The sequence below is a fragment of the Microcaecilia unicolor genome, chromosome 9 (assembly GCF_901765095.1).
Source record: "Microcaecilia unicolor chromosome 9, aMicUni1.1, whole genome shotgun sequence".
In the NCBI taxonomy this organism is placed as follows: domain Eukaryota; kingdom Metazoa; phylum Chordata; class Amphibia; order Gymnophiona; family Siphonopidae; genus Microcaecilia; species Microcaecilia unicolor.
This window is the reverse complement of record NC_044039.1, coordinates 107,131,219-107,147,861: the sequence shown is the minus strand read 5'-3', so window position 1 is coordinate 107,147,861 and position 16,643 is coordinate 107,131,219. Positions and strand designations below refer to the sequence as shown.

The window sequence follows — 16,643 nt, the reverse complement described above, 5'->3', positions numbered from 1 at the left end:
TAATTCCTAAGCTTCTGGGTAAAGCTGGAATTCTTCAGTGATACCAGATAAATCTTTGTCTTATGTGCTATATAGAATAAAAATAATAATATTGAAACTGTGGTAGAAAAATACAAACCAAAATTCTCTGGGACTTCAGGATATTGAGTGTCAAACACTTGCCACACAATACACCAGGTAGAGATCATAGATGGAGCAATACCAGGAGACAGCTGTGTTGAAAGCAAATAGCTGGAGAAGATTACAAATTATCAAGACTTGAAGACTGAAGTTGAGCAACTGGTGAAAACTTGCAGTTGTGGTCCCTGTAGTAACTGGCACCCTTGGAGCAATATTGAAAGACATCTGAACACAATGGCCATTGGCAAAATCAGAACTACAATGGCCATTGGCAAAACTACAGAAGGCTGAGCTGCTTGAAACTGCCTACATTCTGCACCAATGCCTCTGAATATCCTAGGTTCTTGGGATAAACTCAATATTTAGAATGCCAAACCCATCTAAGAGCATCAAGCAGGCTATACAAAAAAAGCCAAAGAGATTGTGGACCACCTAGTCACTGCTTGCAAAAGATCACCCAGATTGACTACATGAAAATACACAACAAAGTAGCTGCCGTGATACACTGGAATATCTACCGAAAGTATCATTTGCCTATAACCACTAATTGGTGGGATCACAAAATCAAAATTGTGGTATAAGATGAGGAAGCTAAATTTCTCTGATGCTTCAGGATACAAACTAACAAACAACACACAATACACTTGATACCACTGTAGCTGAAACAAGCAGGTGTGGATCACAGACGTGGCAATATCAGGAGGCAGCCATGTTGAAGATAAACAGTTGGAGATGACAAAATATAAGTATTGAAGATTAAAGATGAGCAACCCCAGTGAAAACCGGCAGTTGTGGTCCCTGTAATAATTGGCAGCCATGGGGCTATATTGAAAGACCTGGTCAACTGGGCATCAGCAAAATTGCCATCTGTCAAATACAGAAGGCTGTGCTGCTTGGAATTGTACACATTCTGTGTTGATACCCCTGAATATCCTAGGTTCTTGGGAAGGACTTGATATTTAGAGTGTCAGATCCAGCCGAGAACATCTGGCAGGCTGTGCTAAATTGCAATAATAATAATAACAGAGCACAGAACACCAGAGATAGTGGCCTCATATATCCTATTCCACTGATATGAGAAGAAAGGAAGACATGCACAAGGTCAGCACAAGAAGATTCTATGTGGATAGTGGATTTAGCTCCTGCCTTTTCAGTACCAGCTCAAAAGAAGTAAGGTTCAAGTGCAATAATGTTTCTTTGACTGCTTTCTACCTGAGTCAACTGAAGAATAAGGTCTTTTCTAAGATCACAAGCAGTGTCCTTAGGATTTGAACATAAGGTTCCCTGGGTCTTAGCTAGATCTAACCTTTAGGCTACTCCTCCACCCCTGAAATCCAATGGCATGAAACTAGACTGTAATGGAAGAGTAAATCTCCCTGCAGCTTTCTAAATGGAGGGGCAGCTTGCTGAGAATCAGGGTGCCTAGTTCAAAATCCCACTGAAGTCTCTTGTGACCTTGGGAAAGTCAGTCCTCCACTGCCTCAGGGTCCTGTAACTAAGCTGCATTAGGTGCTAATGCTTACCTAAGACAGTAAAAAAAAAAAAAAAGCCTAACATCGGATGTGCTTAAAGCATCCCACATTACTTTTGACATGTGTGCATGCTAACAGCACATTTTGGGGGGGGGGGGAGGGGTGCATGTCAGAAGCAGAGAGAGGACATTTCTGTGCTAACCAGTTAGTGCTCTACATTTCTGCACACTAACTAGCTGATGCTGCAGCTAACATGGAGCTCCTACTGCTGCCTAAATAGGAGGTGAGAAGTGCTCATGGTAATGTTAGCGCAGGGCTATATATGAGATTAATGGAAAATAAGGGGAAAGACCAGCGCAAGGATGCACTAAGGCCAGTTCTTATTGTTGAGGAATACATATTGTATCTGAATGTTCACCTAGAGGTGGATGAGTCCAATCCAAATAAATACATGATATATAAAAGCACAGGTCTAAATATTTTTTGTGCTCCAAATTTTCCATCCCTGAAAATGAAATTGAAATATAGTGGTGCTGTTTTAAAATAATAATAATAATAATAATAACAACAACAAAAGAGCAAGGTTGTTGTATGTAACAGTGGCACAGTTTTCAAAGCTTCCTAGCTGATTAAAAACTGGTGGGTTGAAGGAGATTTAAAGCGATCTCTATCCCTTTGGTCTGTCAACCTTGGAGTAAAAAATGTTATATTTAAATCAAGCGGCTGCATTAAACAAACCACTTTCAGTCTGTCTATAGGTTTAAAGCGTCGCCTTTTCTTTGGATTTTTATCCCCCCCCCCAGCAAGCAGGTTTCCTCTAAAAATCTGTCCACTTTGGAAATTTTTGACGGCCTGTTCTTTTCAAAAATTGAAGAAACCCCCGTTTTTCGAGCACGCATTAAAATTAAATACAGGGCTAAAGTGCCTAGTGTTTCCCGGTTAAAACCAGCTGGTTTCAGCATCTGAGCTCAGGGACGCGCTACTGCGCTCTACTGTTTTGTGCCAAATGAACCCATTAGCGTAGGTCTCTTACCTCGTTCATTTTACACAGCCCATAACGTGGACTGCCTACACTTTGCTCCCGTCTTACACATTTTCGGTGGATTAATGCAACCCCCTTTTCTGTCTAGACAAGGCCCAGAAGACAAATGTTACGGAAAGATTCAAAGCGAACACATGTCCCTTGAGTTTGAGCTGGAATTATTTGCAGGAGATTTAATTTAATTTTAAGTGTCATTGTTAAGGTCACCTTTTATTTTAAGCCCTATATCTTCATTATTGTTTGTTGCAGATTAATTATTTTCCATTGTTTGTTTTAGTTTAATTACTTGTGTTCTTTATTAGATCTCTAATTATTATGTGCCTTATTATTTCTTATGTTTTTACGTAATCTAATCGGTACTGTGTGTGTGTGGGGGGGGGGGGGGGTTAGAAATTTGTTTAAACAGAGACTATAAATTAAAAAAAAAACTCTGAATATTTCAAAAAGATCAAAAACAGAACGTATTTCAAATTAATGTGTTAAGTGAAGCTGGCTACATGGGGGGGGGGGGGGGGACGTTAATGTGGGCTACAGTTAAATTGGGTTATTTTACGACATTAGCCCGGGGTCCCATTTTATGTAATAAGACCCTGTGCTAAAATAACCCATCTTGTGATAAAAAATAACTAGCCTTAACAGTAACCTACGTTGATAACGTCCCCCTTTAATTTCTAAAATAGACTTTTATTTACCTTTTATGTGCTGTTTTCATACCACATGTTCATTGAAAATAGAAAATCTTATGTTTATTAAAGAGTCGAGTTAGTACCTCAAGATTCCTGCATTCAAAGGGCAGATAAAAGGGCAGATAAAGAAAGAAGGTTGACTGTTGGGTAACTCCACAACCGGTTAAATAAAATAAAATAAAATAATAAAAGGGAATTTATTTGGGGAAGCATTCTGCCCAAAGTTCTCGAAAATCTTGAGGGTATTTTCTACAATTTTCACCGGAAATGTTCGGGAGGCAGAGGAGAGATGAAGGAGAATTGACCCATTGTATCACCAGGGTAATTTAAAATGTTGCTGTGGCCAGCCACAGTGCAACTTTTTCAAATCAGTTTGGAAATAGCTGGAGGCAAACTAAATTCTGTCAATTTCCAAGATCTGCTGAAATATTTCAGTAATGTGTCTCCCCCCCCCCCCCCCCCCAGCCTCAAGGTATCTCGCCCGCTCTGTTTTTCCTCCTAGCCCCTCCCCCACACAGCCCTCGATATTTGTTAAAATAAATGGCATTTTAAGCATATTAATTAATAAAAGCACACCTTTAAAACACAGGTCTTGGACTCTTTTCAGTAAGGATTTATAACAGAATGAGAGGGAAAATAACTTCCTGAATGAGAGCCCTTACTGAATTTACCACACTCAAATATAATCTTCCCAAGTTTCCTTCTCCTTCTTTCATAATAGAGGTTGAGAAGGATGTGGCAGGAAAGTGGCAAAAAAAAAAATCCTATTAGCTTTTCTGAGAAAATAAAAAAACACCCCTCCTCCCCCCCCCCCCCAAAAAAAGCCTTTCCTTCCAGCTTCATCAAAGAATCACTGTGACATATTACGGAGTCTCAGCAGGGAAATTCCTCCACTTTTACTCAGGCAAGCACAGGCCATAATAGGCTGTTAACGGACAGGTCTACCACATGTTAACTAGTATTCAGTTCAATAAACTTCTATGTAGTATACCACAGTAAGATGGAAAATACCATAATAAATTGTATGTTAAAAGCTGGGTTAAGGTCATCTGACAATCTTATTTTTTTCGTATTTTTTAATCACTTTTCCGAGTTAATATTTTTTTCTCCGTGTAATATGCCCTTAAAATAAATATATTAAAGTAACTTCTAAAAATGCTAATCAAATGCACGTGGTTAAATATTCTCTTTGACAAATACTTTGCGATTGCCCTACAGAGTCTTTTTTTTTCCCATCCAATAAACACTGGATAGCAGTCACAGTTTCATCATAGCACAAAATAAAAGCCATTTATTTGAAAGCGGTGAAGCGTTACTTGCATATTGCATGGTCAAAGACGTATCACAATTAAAACAGTCATGAATCAGAAATTTTTTTTTAATTAAAGTTTGTTCATGTAGAGATTGGATAATAAAAGTTAAATTCCCTTCGAAAGACCAACAGGCTGTTTTCTACACGGAAATATTTTGATTGAAATGGAAATCAGAAGTTAAACTACGTTTAAAGCCTGATGCAGTCAGACTGTTTGCATTTGGTTACTAATTACAAAATGGATATGTATATTGTTTTAAGTTAGTGCTTCAAAATAGGGGTTTTTCTCTTTTGCATAATAATACTGTGCAGAGGGATTCCTTCACTGTTCAAGAAATGTATTCATTAAGCAAATTAGGCAGACAGCCTCAATGTAACTCTGTGATTTTGGAATTGGGTAGCTAACTGGAAATTACTCACTTTTTAATTGCCTAACGAATTGGAGAAGACTATAATCTTCAAATTATAGCTATAATTGTGAATTAATATTTATAGCAAGTTTATTATGCTGGGTTAAAAAAATTATGAGCAGCTTAAGAGAAAGCATGCATTCATATTTGCTGCTTCAGCAAAATTGCTTTGCCCAGAGTGCTGTAAAATTACTCCACTGAAGAGAGAAAGCAAAATACTACGCCACACTTTTGTCATTTCAGGATGGTTGGTGATCCCACTAAACAGAACGTAGAATGTGTTGGAAAGGACTCCTCTTATGTCGCCACCGAGATTAAAATAAAGTGAAATTAACATTAATGGCATCTTTTGCTACCTAACCCTTCTCCTCACACTTGAATTCCCTGTTTGCACTCTTCTTAATAGGCTTTCTAGATTTAATATCAGATGAAAAGATAAATATGGTTCATATTTTGTCTTCAGCTTATCTGCAAACGTATTTATAAATTATGCATTATAGATAGGGCATTACGGTCGGAATTGCTAAATTAAAGAGATCATTACATGATGAATTAAGAATGCTTTTTAAACAGCAAGTCCATTAAATGGTGAGTGCATCGAATATATATACTTCTACACGTGTTTATAAATTTTACCTAGAAAGGGAAAGGGAATGGGACTTGATATACCGCCTTTCTGTGGTTACAAATCAAAGCGGTTTACATACTATATAAGCTTCAGTAATGTATATCCGGCAGAGGATCTCATCAGAGTTCTTCCATATCTCATCTCTTTTTGGTAAACGCTAAATTATTATTATTATTATTATTATTATTATTATTATTATTATTACTACTACTACTAATTAATCAGTATGGGTGTCCACTTAGTCACTACTAGAAATACAAGTTGTAAGTGATACCTTTTTCTTTAGAGGAACTTAATACATAGGTGATTTGCTTTCCACAAAGCTATCCTCCTTTCATCAGATCAATGGACACTGGGTTCATTTTGTAGTGCCTTGAAGAAGGAAGGATAGCTCTGGAAAGCTAGTCACAATAAGCAAAAAAAGGGACCCCTTGCATCTTCTTTGCTGACCTCTATTAATAGTATTTATGCATTTAGGAAATTCTGCTCATGCAAATGTGAAACTAAGTATAATGCATATCTATCTATCTATCTATCTATCTATCTATTGATACATATTACATATATATTCACTATACTATAGCTGTTGTGTCTCTTTCTGTTCTTTCTACTAGGCTGTCAAAGTCTACTCCACTTGTACTGTTTTCATTACAACATTTTAATCTTATATTCTCTATATATTTGACTCCCAATAACCATTTCTTTAGAATGTAGAACTTATATTTTGGTCTAACAAGAAGTTTATAATATATTTTTTAAAAGTTTTTAAAGCGTACTTTTTTTTTTTTTAATAAATATGTAATTCCAGGACGTGTTAAAAGCTCATTTACTTCTAGGGTCTAATTCGCTAAGAATTTTTGTAGTGTAGAAAATGGAAGAGAACCCCTCCTCCCTTCCCCCTCAAGAACAAGGACTCTGAGGATTTTTTTTTTCTTTCAAAAGGTCCAGAAAGGAAGCAAAGTGAATAGGACCCTTCATCACATCTCTTTCTGACATGTGAAAAACAACCCCACAAGATTTGCCATCCATTGAAAAAAAAAATTTTCCAAATCAGATAAACGTTCCAGCCTGGTGAATTATTTCTGAAAACAACAATAACGCCTTATGCCACAAGAGAGGTCTCGGTGGTTTATTAGACGAAGCGGTTATAACGCGGCCTGTTATTCAGCGTGATCTACCAATTCAGTTAAGGTTTTCAGCAGGTTTCTGAGGTTGGACTTGCACAGAAGGCTGGGTTAGTACCGTTTCCATCCTTATTCAGTCTTCGTTCGCATTTTATGTGCTATGGTGCTGTCTATTTATAACACTGGGCAAATGTTCCCCAGCCAGTCCTCCCTTTAAAGAACAAGCTAGCATTTTCCTCCAAATTATTGGCCCAGGGTACACTTGATTAAATGACTGTTAACCCTAAGAGACTAGTAGGACAATCAACATGCTTTTTCAATCACCATTCTTTCAGTTTTTCCACCAGGGAGTCTCTCAGTGGGTCAAAGCCTAACTTTCTAAAAGCAATTAAGTCATATTTTCAAAAGGAATATTAAATTAAAAATACATCATCATAAAATCATGTATGCAAAAAGGTTTTAACCGGGAAGAAAATGTTTAGTCGCTATCTCCAAATTCTATCCCCTATCAATCATAGGAGGAATGCATTCTGCTGCTTTCAAGTATACCCGCTTCTCCTGATTGCAAAGGGACTGTTTTCAAATGGAAATAAGACTTCCAAACTGATTATGTGTATTGAATCCGAATCACTCACTAGGTCCTCTTGTTTAAAAATGTATTGAAAAAAAGGATGATGGTTGCAGACCTCTCTGTAACCAGGTCCTTCTCATCTCAGGGAGGTCGATCTATTTTGCAACTTTTTGCCGTTTCAGAATGTTTCAGCTAGATAATTACGTTACCATTGTGTATCGCCAGTATACACACAGAGAGCCCTGACCAAGACTCTTCAGATCCCGGGCGCTACTTGGATATTTTTTTTTGCCTCGAGTGGCGGAACGTACGCTCAGTCCCTTCATTTGTGCATAGCAAGTTCTTGCTCTGTGTGTTAGACAGATACCGCACAGCTGTACTGTATATATATTATAGGGATATATTAATGAATATCCCAAAAGATTCCTGATCTGGCACTGAGTTGCTACTGCAAACAATAATTCAGTGCGATCTCAGAGAAACCACATCAGAAATTGTGCCAAAGGACTGTGGCTGTTTAAAAATCAAACCTAATTTTGTGAAAGAAAAAGCACATGCAATTTATCAAAAATTTCTCATTGGGAGAAATTTTGTAAATCTGCCGTCAATTTTAAGTACTGCATGTCGCCATCTTTAAATTGATCTTATATGGCCAGTTGTTGTTGTTTTCTTTTATTGTAGGTGGAAAATAATTAGAAATCTGCCTTAATGTTTTCTTGCATGACTCTATAGCTATCCAGAGATATGGTTTTATTTAATTTCAGGAGGTGAAAAGTGCTGTTTTATTGAAGATAAATAATTGAATTTCAGTAAATAACATTTTTACCAGAATGAACTTGCAGGACTGACCTTTTATTAAGCTGCAAAGACAGCAGAACCATAAGGAAGATCAAGATTCAAGAACTGTGGATGCTGAGTATTCCTTTATAAAGCCATCAAACTTCATGGGTGGTCAATGTGCAAAAATTGAACTTTGGAAGCTATACAACAGTAAGCTTGTGCCTAACAGGGCAAGGCCTGCTGGGACTAGGAACCGCATCTCTATAACTAAATAAATAAATAAATAAAACCATAGCAGTATAATGTATGTTAAAATCATTCAACAGAAAAATAAACATCACTATATAAGATCATTTTCTTTAAAACTCGATGTTTTCTTTACTTGACGTGAAACTTGTTAAAACAGGTTCTTCTCCAACCGGTAAAATTTATAAAAACAGCGGGAACATTTTGAATTATTTTTTTTAAATATTATGGCTTTTTAGGCATAACAATACGAATTCTGAATGTTTATTCCCCTAATCGTGATATGCTCCTGAGCGCAGATATTTGCAGATTGGTAACGTTTTTTTTTTTTTTGTTTGTTTGTTTGTTTGTTTGTTTTTAATGAAAAATTTCATTGTATGCTTCTTGTAACTTTTATTTACATTATTCGCAATTATTATTTTGTTTAAAATGTATATTTAAAAAACGTTTCCATCCTAAACAACCTCCTAATTGTGTGAATCTCCCCCCCCCCCCTGTTTTTTTTAAAGAAAACATTTTACACACAAATATTGTCTCGAGTGAATATGGGAGGCGAGTAGGAAACGGAGCATTAACTTTTGACTTCTGGCAACAGCACCTGCTTAGGATGTTTATATAATTTCACTTCATATCAACGGTTCACACATTTTTAATTAGTTAACTAGTTCAATATGCATATTTATCGAGTAACAGGTAAATATGAAGAGTAGAACTATCTTTGCTTTAATTATGCAACGCTTTGAATTCTAATATTGGGAAGTGAAGTTTTGTTGTGATGTGGGGTTAATTATCCACATGTATAAGGAACAAATTACTATAGAAGCTCCTATAAAAGCAAAAAAACAAAAAAAGAGAAGGACATAACTAAGAAACAATATAGAAAAACATATAAAAGCTACAGCAGACGCCTGTGCTCTGTGCTTTAAGTTACAGGCCCTGCTGCAGATGAACTGGAGCTAAGCTTTAGTAAAAGATCCCCTCAAAAATAATGAACCCAAACACTTCATTAATACTTTATTGGGCCACAGATTCCAATTAGGTGACATTTTATTTGCATTTTTAATATTCTTTCATTAATCTGTCAAATTTTTATGACTAGGTAAAGAACTGAATATCTTCCCAGATTTCTGGTGAAGTAAAAAGTTTGGAAAAGCTTGAGGCTCACTTTTTTTTTTTCCTGATCCCAGTGTCACTTGTGCTTTCACCGAGAAAACTGCTAGAAAATTCGTGTGCTTAATGCAGAGAGAGAATCATCATCCCAGTTTGGAAAAAAAATGTCTTAAAAAAAAAGTAAATGTTAAAACTGTAACAAAATGGTGAATTTAATAATGAAACGCATTTCATAAACTAAAATGAATCATATTTTAAATAACTCATTAATATGAGATAAATCTGAACCTAGGTATTTTAAGAAAAAAGTTTATAAATTGCATTTTGTAAAATAAACACTGGCGAGCATTTAGTAGTATTAAGACCAAAGAACATTAATTCTTTGCATCAAGGGCAATCTTCTTAATATAATTTCCACCAAACATGTATATGTAAACAGTGGGGCAGTGGGGTTTCCCATCAAAGATTGAAATGAATTTACGCTGTACTGATCTATTTACACACTTCAAATACAATAGCAATTATGGCAGTAAATTATTAAATGTATAATCTCTCTTTTTCATGTTAAGTCAAGCAATCCTATGACTATTTTGCATCTTAGGAAAAGGAATGTGTTTCTAAGGAAATCTCTTGCATATATTCTAATAAACCTACAGAAATGTTTGCAATGATACATTTTTTAAAAATGACAGCGGATAAAGTATGGCCTATCCAGTCTGCCCAAATGCAGTACAATTCAATTCCATCAAAATATGTCGCCCCCCCCCCCCCCCCATTCAATACTGAAACATCTTTGAAACTTTTTTTTACCACTCTAATTTCATTTAGAGTTAATTTGTTCATCTAAGAATGGCAAGCAAGGGTACAGATCTAAAGCAGAATTCAATACAGAACATAGGGTTAGGCCTTACCTCATCCCAAATATACAGGTAGCCGGAAACTATTTCGTTTGTTGATCTTTCCTGAATGTATTATGTATGTGTGTGTGTGCGCGCGTGCGCGCCTCCGTTTCTAGAAGACTGAGAGGTAAGAGAAAACCCGATGACCAGGTGCTCCAGATATACTTCTAAACTGGATCTCAATCTTTGTCATGCAGCTATTAAAAATCTCACAAGAGCTTTTAGCTATATGCTGCCAGCTTTCTATTTGTAAAAGTAGGAATGAACTGGCTCTCCAGTCAGGCCCTTGTGCCATAACTCGAAAGGATCATCCAGGAATCACTCTACTGACATATTTATTCATTTATGACCAATAGTCTGCAGTGCTAAAGTACCTCAGAATAGGATGTTTGAAGACTGAACATTTTAAGCAAGACATTGTATCTAAACATACAGAAATTAGAGAACATTTTTACTACAAGATTCATGATTTTAAACCAGCCTCGTGGTCAAATCTAGTTGATTGAAGATTTATTCGGATTTAGTCTTTTATTCTATTTATTGCAGTTGTATCCCACATTTCCCCACCTTTTTGCAGGCTGTTGTTTTGTTTTCTTGGTTTGTTTGCTGTTGATACTGCAAAGACTGTTGGCATCTTTCATGTCTGCAGCAGGCAGGGCAATAGTTCCTGGTTCAAACAGCTAGATTTTGCATTCTCCTAGATGTCTTTCTGTCAGAATCTCTCCTTTTACCAATGAGGGGGAAAAAACTGGTTGGGAAGAGAATATTTTGATATCTAACAGCAAAACTAGTTGTTGAACCCGCTGAGCCTCTACATCCACACATCACAACTCTCAAGTACAAATATCAGTTCAGCAGACCAGCAGCCTCTCCTTACCGATCTTTAATGGAAAACACAAGTCTTTCTTTCTCCAGTGCGATATACTTATGGTTAATTTCATACACCTTTGTTACTGTTCCAAAGCCCTTCAGACTAGCACAGCAACCACACACTACCTTATCCAAAATAGAACAGAAAACCAGGATAAAGGTCACCAATAAAATGCTATTGTGTTGCAAATTATTGCCATCTTCACCTATACTTGGTGATTCAGAAACCTTGAATGCTTGAGATTTCTTCAAAATCAGCAAGGTTTAAAATGTGTATGTCTAATATTAAAGCTCAATTTAAACCTGGTGCTCCCTATCTTGTTACTCAAAATAGAACGGTCCCCCTCCCCCAGTGGTTTTTGCTACAGACAGATCACCGTAGAGGAGAATCCCTAGTCTTGAAATATGCTGAAGGGTTGTGTGTTTGAGGAGCTGTTGATTGATATGTAAATGCGGCTTGGATTGTGTTTGCTTGGATTCCAGTTCACTATAAAGTGATGAATTCACCTTTCTGTGGAGCAAGCAAACATACTTTAAACTAAGCCGACATCAGACAAAGTGAAAACCAGTTTATTTAATGCAAACTAAATCAGGTTTAGAAAAGATAAATCGGTGTACATAATACTCCATTACAGTAACTACGTCTACCACCAAACGTGTTTATCTTTCCTAAGCTTTGTAACTATAACATAATTATTGCAGTTGGAAAGCGTGCAATTGCCGCTTGGGTTTACCAGTCACCTTTTGAAACTTATTTTTCATGGATATGTTGACGTGTTCATGGATTTCCATTATTTAGAAGAGGTAAAAGTTTATTTAGTATGAAAAAAGAAACGTTGACACTTACAAAATATCGTTAATGCTGGATTCATTATTTTAAGTACCAACTGTTTAAAATTTGCTCATGTTTCCAAGTGTAGCAAAACATTCAATAAAAAAAATTACAGAGGTGGGAAAATAGATTTTAACACTATTGATCAGTTTCGGAGGGGGAGTAGCATTTAGTCCTTTTGTACACAAACACTTTTCAAAATAAACATGTCTGGATAAGAAGATTTTTTAAAATATATATTTTTTATAATAAATGGCACAGCCTAAATGAAGAGAAATAAATTGAATTCGCATTGCCTATATTCTTACTCAAGTACACCTTACAGTTTAAAACGTATCTGAGTGATCAGTAGTCAGCCCTGCATTAAAATGCAGCACACACAATAACAACATACACCTTCAAATAAAGATTTGGCCCTTAAAAACAGTTTAGAAAGCTAGTCCCACATTAAAACTGGAGTATATTCCAGGGAAGAACTGAACTATAAGAAAGGATATTAATTTAAAAGCTGCAGAAAAACCCAAACTGTGATTCTTTCACCCTGTTTTCACAAATTCTGGGTTCTGAATCCACGATGCTTTGGCTTTGCTAATCAACATACAAGTAGAAAATTAAAATATGAAAGTGAAGTTGGAAAAATGAGACTCAACAGTACCTCTGACTGCTATATGTAATACTTCCAGGATGACATTTTTCCCTCCAGGCTCCTACCTGTCCTGCCACCCATTTATTTACAGTGTTTCTTTGTCGAGCTATGTGTATTTAACGATCAGATATAGCTCCCTGGATCACCTTTTCTGCGTCTTTAGAATCTGAAAAGTCCAAGGCACAATAAATTGTATTTTATTAAGACTATAGAAATAAAACTCGCTATAATCCAATCGGAAAATATACACACAGAGAAGCCTTGCTCAGAGCAGTTAGGTTGCATGCTATTTTTTTTTATTGTTTTTGGGGTTTTTTTTTTTTTTTTTAATGAGCACCAATTTTGTTAATGAGCACCAATTTAAATGTTATTGAAAATAGTTTGCCGTATTGGTTCAATTCCTTATTTTGTGTAAATTGATTCAATATTTAATTTATACTTGGGGGAAAATGTTAATCATTGCTTCTCTAGATATCAAATTTTATGAAATAATTATGAAAGCATTATATATTTAAAAAAAAACTCCGGACGGCTCGCTATTGCCTGAATATAGTTACAAAAAAAAAAAAAAGTAATTGTTTTAACCCCCAAAGTCTCTTTCTTCAATTTGATTTATTCAATTGTTTGCTAGATTTAATTCTCCACTTTTCGAGCTCTTTCAGTTTTTTCTCACAAAAGAAATTATAAAAGTAAAACCAGAAATAAGATCTTTTAAATCTGTATAATTTATTAGAAGTTTCTATATTTAAGCCAAATATCTACATAAGTTATAACAGAGAATGAGATTTACTTGCGCAAACTGTCAAATATATATATACACAAGTACCCTTCAATAGCCATTAAAAAAGTGTTTGCTTTATACAATAAAATATACAGGTTACTAGAAACTAAAGTGTTTAGTCCAACCTTTGACAGAATATACAGCTACCGTATCACATCGAAAACTAAGAAAAGAAAGGCTAGTTCTGGTAAATCTCCAGCAGTTTTGGTTGAAGGAAAGAGTCGCATCTTTTTGCTTTCTGTGAAGTTAGTCGTTTCGGAAAAAGAAGGTTCCTTCAGCCTTTTCCCATTTCTGCAAATTCTTATCTATACAAAGTTGTAGATGTGCAGCTTCCAAATGCACTTCTCCGAAAGCTCAGTCCATGACACCAAGGCCCGTCCTAACAACTGAGCAATTTGTTCAAACCCTGGGGTTTTGGTCTGTTTGTTTAGCAGTTTGGACATTTCTAAAGTCACTCTAAATTTCTTTTTCAACAGCCTTTTATAAATCCACCCATAAACACAGTTGAATTTTGTTTTTTTAACTGGTTACGGAGAAGCTTAAGGTATGGCATAGGGTCATGATATTGGGCTGCCATCTTTTCACCAGGTCCTACCGTAGAGTAAGGCGGAGCAAGGCATGGTGCCATAGTCGGAAGCGGAAGAGTTCAGATGAGACAAGCTGGAGACTTGGTTCTGAAGAGCCGAGGGACTGCTAGAGTGCTGCCCCAGGTCTGGAGACTGACCTGCACTGTTTGTTTGGTGATTCTGATGTTGCCCAAGACTGCTGCCATTCGTGGCCACTGTAATAGCAGCTGCTGCCTGCTGCTGGTGGCTCTGGAGAGTTGCCGTGGGTGTGTTGGAGCCTGCTTGGCAAGGCTTGCCATCTTTGACCAGTACAGGCACTGCCACTCTCCGAGGAGATTGTTGCTGCTGGCAGGAGTTATTGTCCTGCTGCATCTGTTGCTGGGCAGCTTTGTCCTTAGCCTGGCGTTTCATCTTGTACCGGTGGTTCTGGAACCAGATCTTCACCTGGGTAGGGGTGAGGTGAATCATGCTAGCCAGATGCTCCCTTTCTGGGGCTGAGAGGTACTTCTGCTGTTTAAAACGTCTCTCCAGCTCGTACACCTGGGCCTGGGAGAAAAGGACCCTGCGTTTCCTCCTAGGGGTGCTTTGGAGGGGGGCTATGTTTGTGCCCCCGTCTCTCAGGGAACCCAAGCCCCCCATACCTCCCATGTTCATTCCAGACGAGGGACTCATAAAACGGGGTACTAAGGGGAAACACAGACATGACACAGAATTAATAAAACTGAACCCAAAACACAGCATTCGAACGTTTAGACCCAGTTACAAGTGTGAATACAATACAGAAACTGTTTTATTCTAGCTATTAAAAGAACGCGTAAATATTGTGTGATGATCCTACACTACAGATAGGCAGGTTTGGATTTCCAACTAAAGGAAAGGATTAAAGAATGCTTTATGCTTTTCCTCAGAGCTCGACTTCTCTTTTAACTTATTTTAAGCTGATAGAGGAAACATGCCATTTCTTAAATGCATACCTTGTCTAAGAAGCTATTACAGTCCATTAAAAAGATGCACATATTTTTTATCCTCTTGTAAACAATTAAAATATAGATACTAGCTGTTTTTATACATAATCGTGGTTACTACATGTCACTGAAAATAGAACGCAATTTATGGTATTCGTTTAAAGAAGTTTGCAAATCATACACACGTAAACAACATTTTAATGGAAATCTCGAAAATCAACCTGCATTTGGTTACATTTATGTTCATAAAAATGAACTTATTGTCGCATTAATTACATCAGTTATGTGAAAATAAAAATATTACAAGCACAAAAAATCCTTCACGCTTTTCCCACTTGGGTCCTGTTTATAGAGGACAGTTGTTCGGATTCCCAAAGGAATTACTGGCAAAAAGGAGAAACTATCAAGTTGATTGCTTGTACTTAAGAAAATAACTGTAATCCTGTTCAAATTTACTTTTTTGAAACAAGCTCCGAAGACTGCTAATGCAGAACGGAGCCGCGGTCTGTTTGTTCAGGAATCTACCAATACTTGATAAGCGTACAAAACATTTGAAAACTGGGGACAGAGGCAGAGAGAATCATAAGAACAGTATGGAACATAAGAGGCACGCTCCTTATTTTTCCCCCTAGAGGATGGAAAATCTATGTCCTAAGTACGAATCAGAGTCTTTTTAAAGATTGTTTAACCTTTTTAATTTGATTGCACTAAAAATCCACCGTATCCATTGCCAAAATTTTGCCCCCTTTCCCTTTCTTCGATAATGGGAACTTGATAATTCCTTGTTTTCTTGTCTTGAACTGGAAACTCACTCGCAAAAGATTAAAATAAATTATACTTACTGGTAGAGAACCGGGGATCTGGGTTAGTTCCGTACCAGCCTGTTGCAGAAGCAGTGTTCCTCATAGTCTCCTGATAAGGTGGAAGCTCGCTCATATTGCCTAGGTTGCCCAGATTTCCGTTGCAGTAGCCCCCCATGGTGGTATGGGAGAGCTGGGGGACCCCTGCCGCTGTCATATGGTAGGCTGCACTCACTGCTCCGTTGTGGCCCATGGCGTGTTGCTGCATAGCCGGCTGAGACACTTGAGTTTGCCTATAAGCTGCCAGGGGAGCCCCCAAATTGCCGCCGTCCATGCCCACTTTCTTGTAGCTTTCCTCCAAGGGACTCAAGATGTCAGACACTGAAAAAGGAGTCGTATGCTTTGGGCTCATCGACATGATTCGGCGGCTGGAAAAAAAAGAAGGGGAGGCAAAATCTTTTTTTGCCAAATATTCTGGTGTTGCCTTAACGCCGATCTTGTTGGATGTACACGTAACAGACTGGACCAAGTCCGCCTTAATTGGATTGAGTGGAGGCTCAGAGTTGCCTTGCGTTTGTTTTAGCCAGGCGCCAGGTTTTAGGCTGCCACCAGAGGCGGGGCATAGGCAGTAAAGCAACAAGACAATGGAAGCCTACATTTTGCCCAAGATAATTAGGTTACATGCTGATGACAAGGTAAACACCTTTAAGTTTTACTTGTCAGGAGATTCTATCTATCTATCTATCTATCTATCTATCTATCTATCTATCTATCTATCTATCT

The 16,643-nt window shown here is 37.2% G+C and overlaps 1 protein-coding gene across 1 annotated transcript; it reads right to left on the bottom strand.

Annotated features, from left to right (window-relative positions):
- Nucleotides 1-12,116: 12,116 nt before the first annotated feature.
- NKX2-1 (NK2 homeobox 1) lies at nt 12,117-16,382 on the bottom strand. The gene is made up of 2 exons (XM_030215083.1): nt 15,903-16,382; nt 12,117-14,778 (listed from the first exon to the last, which is right to left on the bottom strand). The coding sequence occupies exons 1-2, from the start codon at nt 16,276-16,278 to the stop codon at nt 14,111-14,113; spliced, it is 1,044 nt and encodes a 347-aa protein (XP_030070943.1). The 5' UTR covers nt 16,279-16,382; the 3' UTR covers nt 12,117-14,110.
- Nucleotides 16,383-16,643: the final 261 nt, after the last annotated feature.

Excerpts from the sequence above, each read along its gene's own strand:
- NKX2-1 (XM_030215083.1), bottom strand. The coding sequence starts at position 16,278 with ATGTCGATGAGCCCAAAGCATACGACTCCTTTTTCAGTGTCTGACATC. Across the intron at positions 14,779-15,902 it reads AGATCCCCGGTTCTCTACCA|TACCCCGTTTTATGAGTCCC; the intron begins GTAAGTATAATT and ends GTTTCCCCTTAG.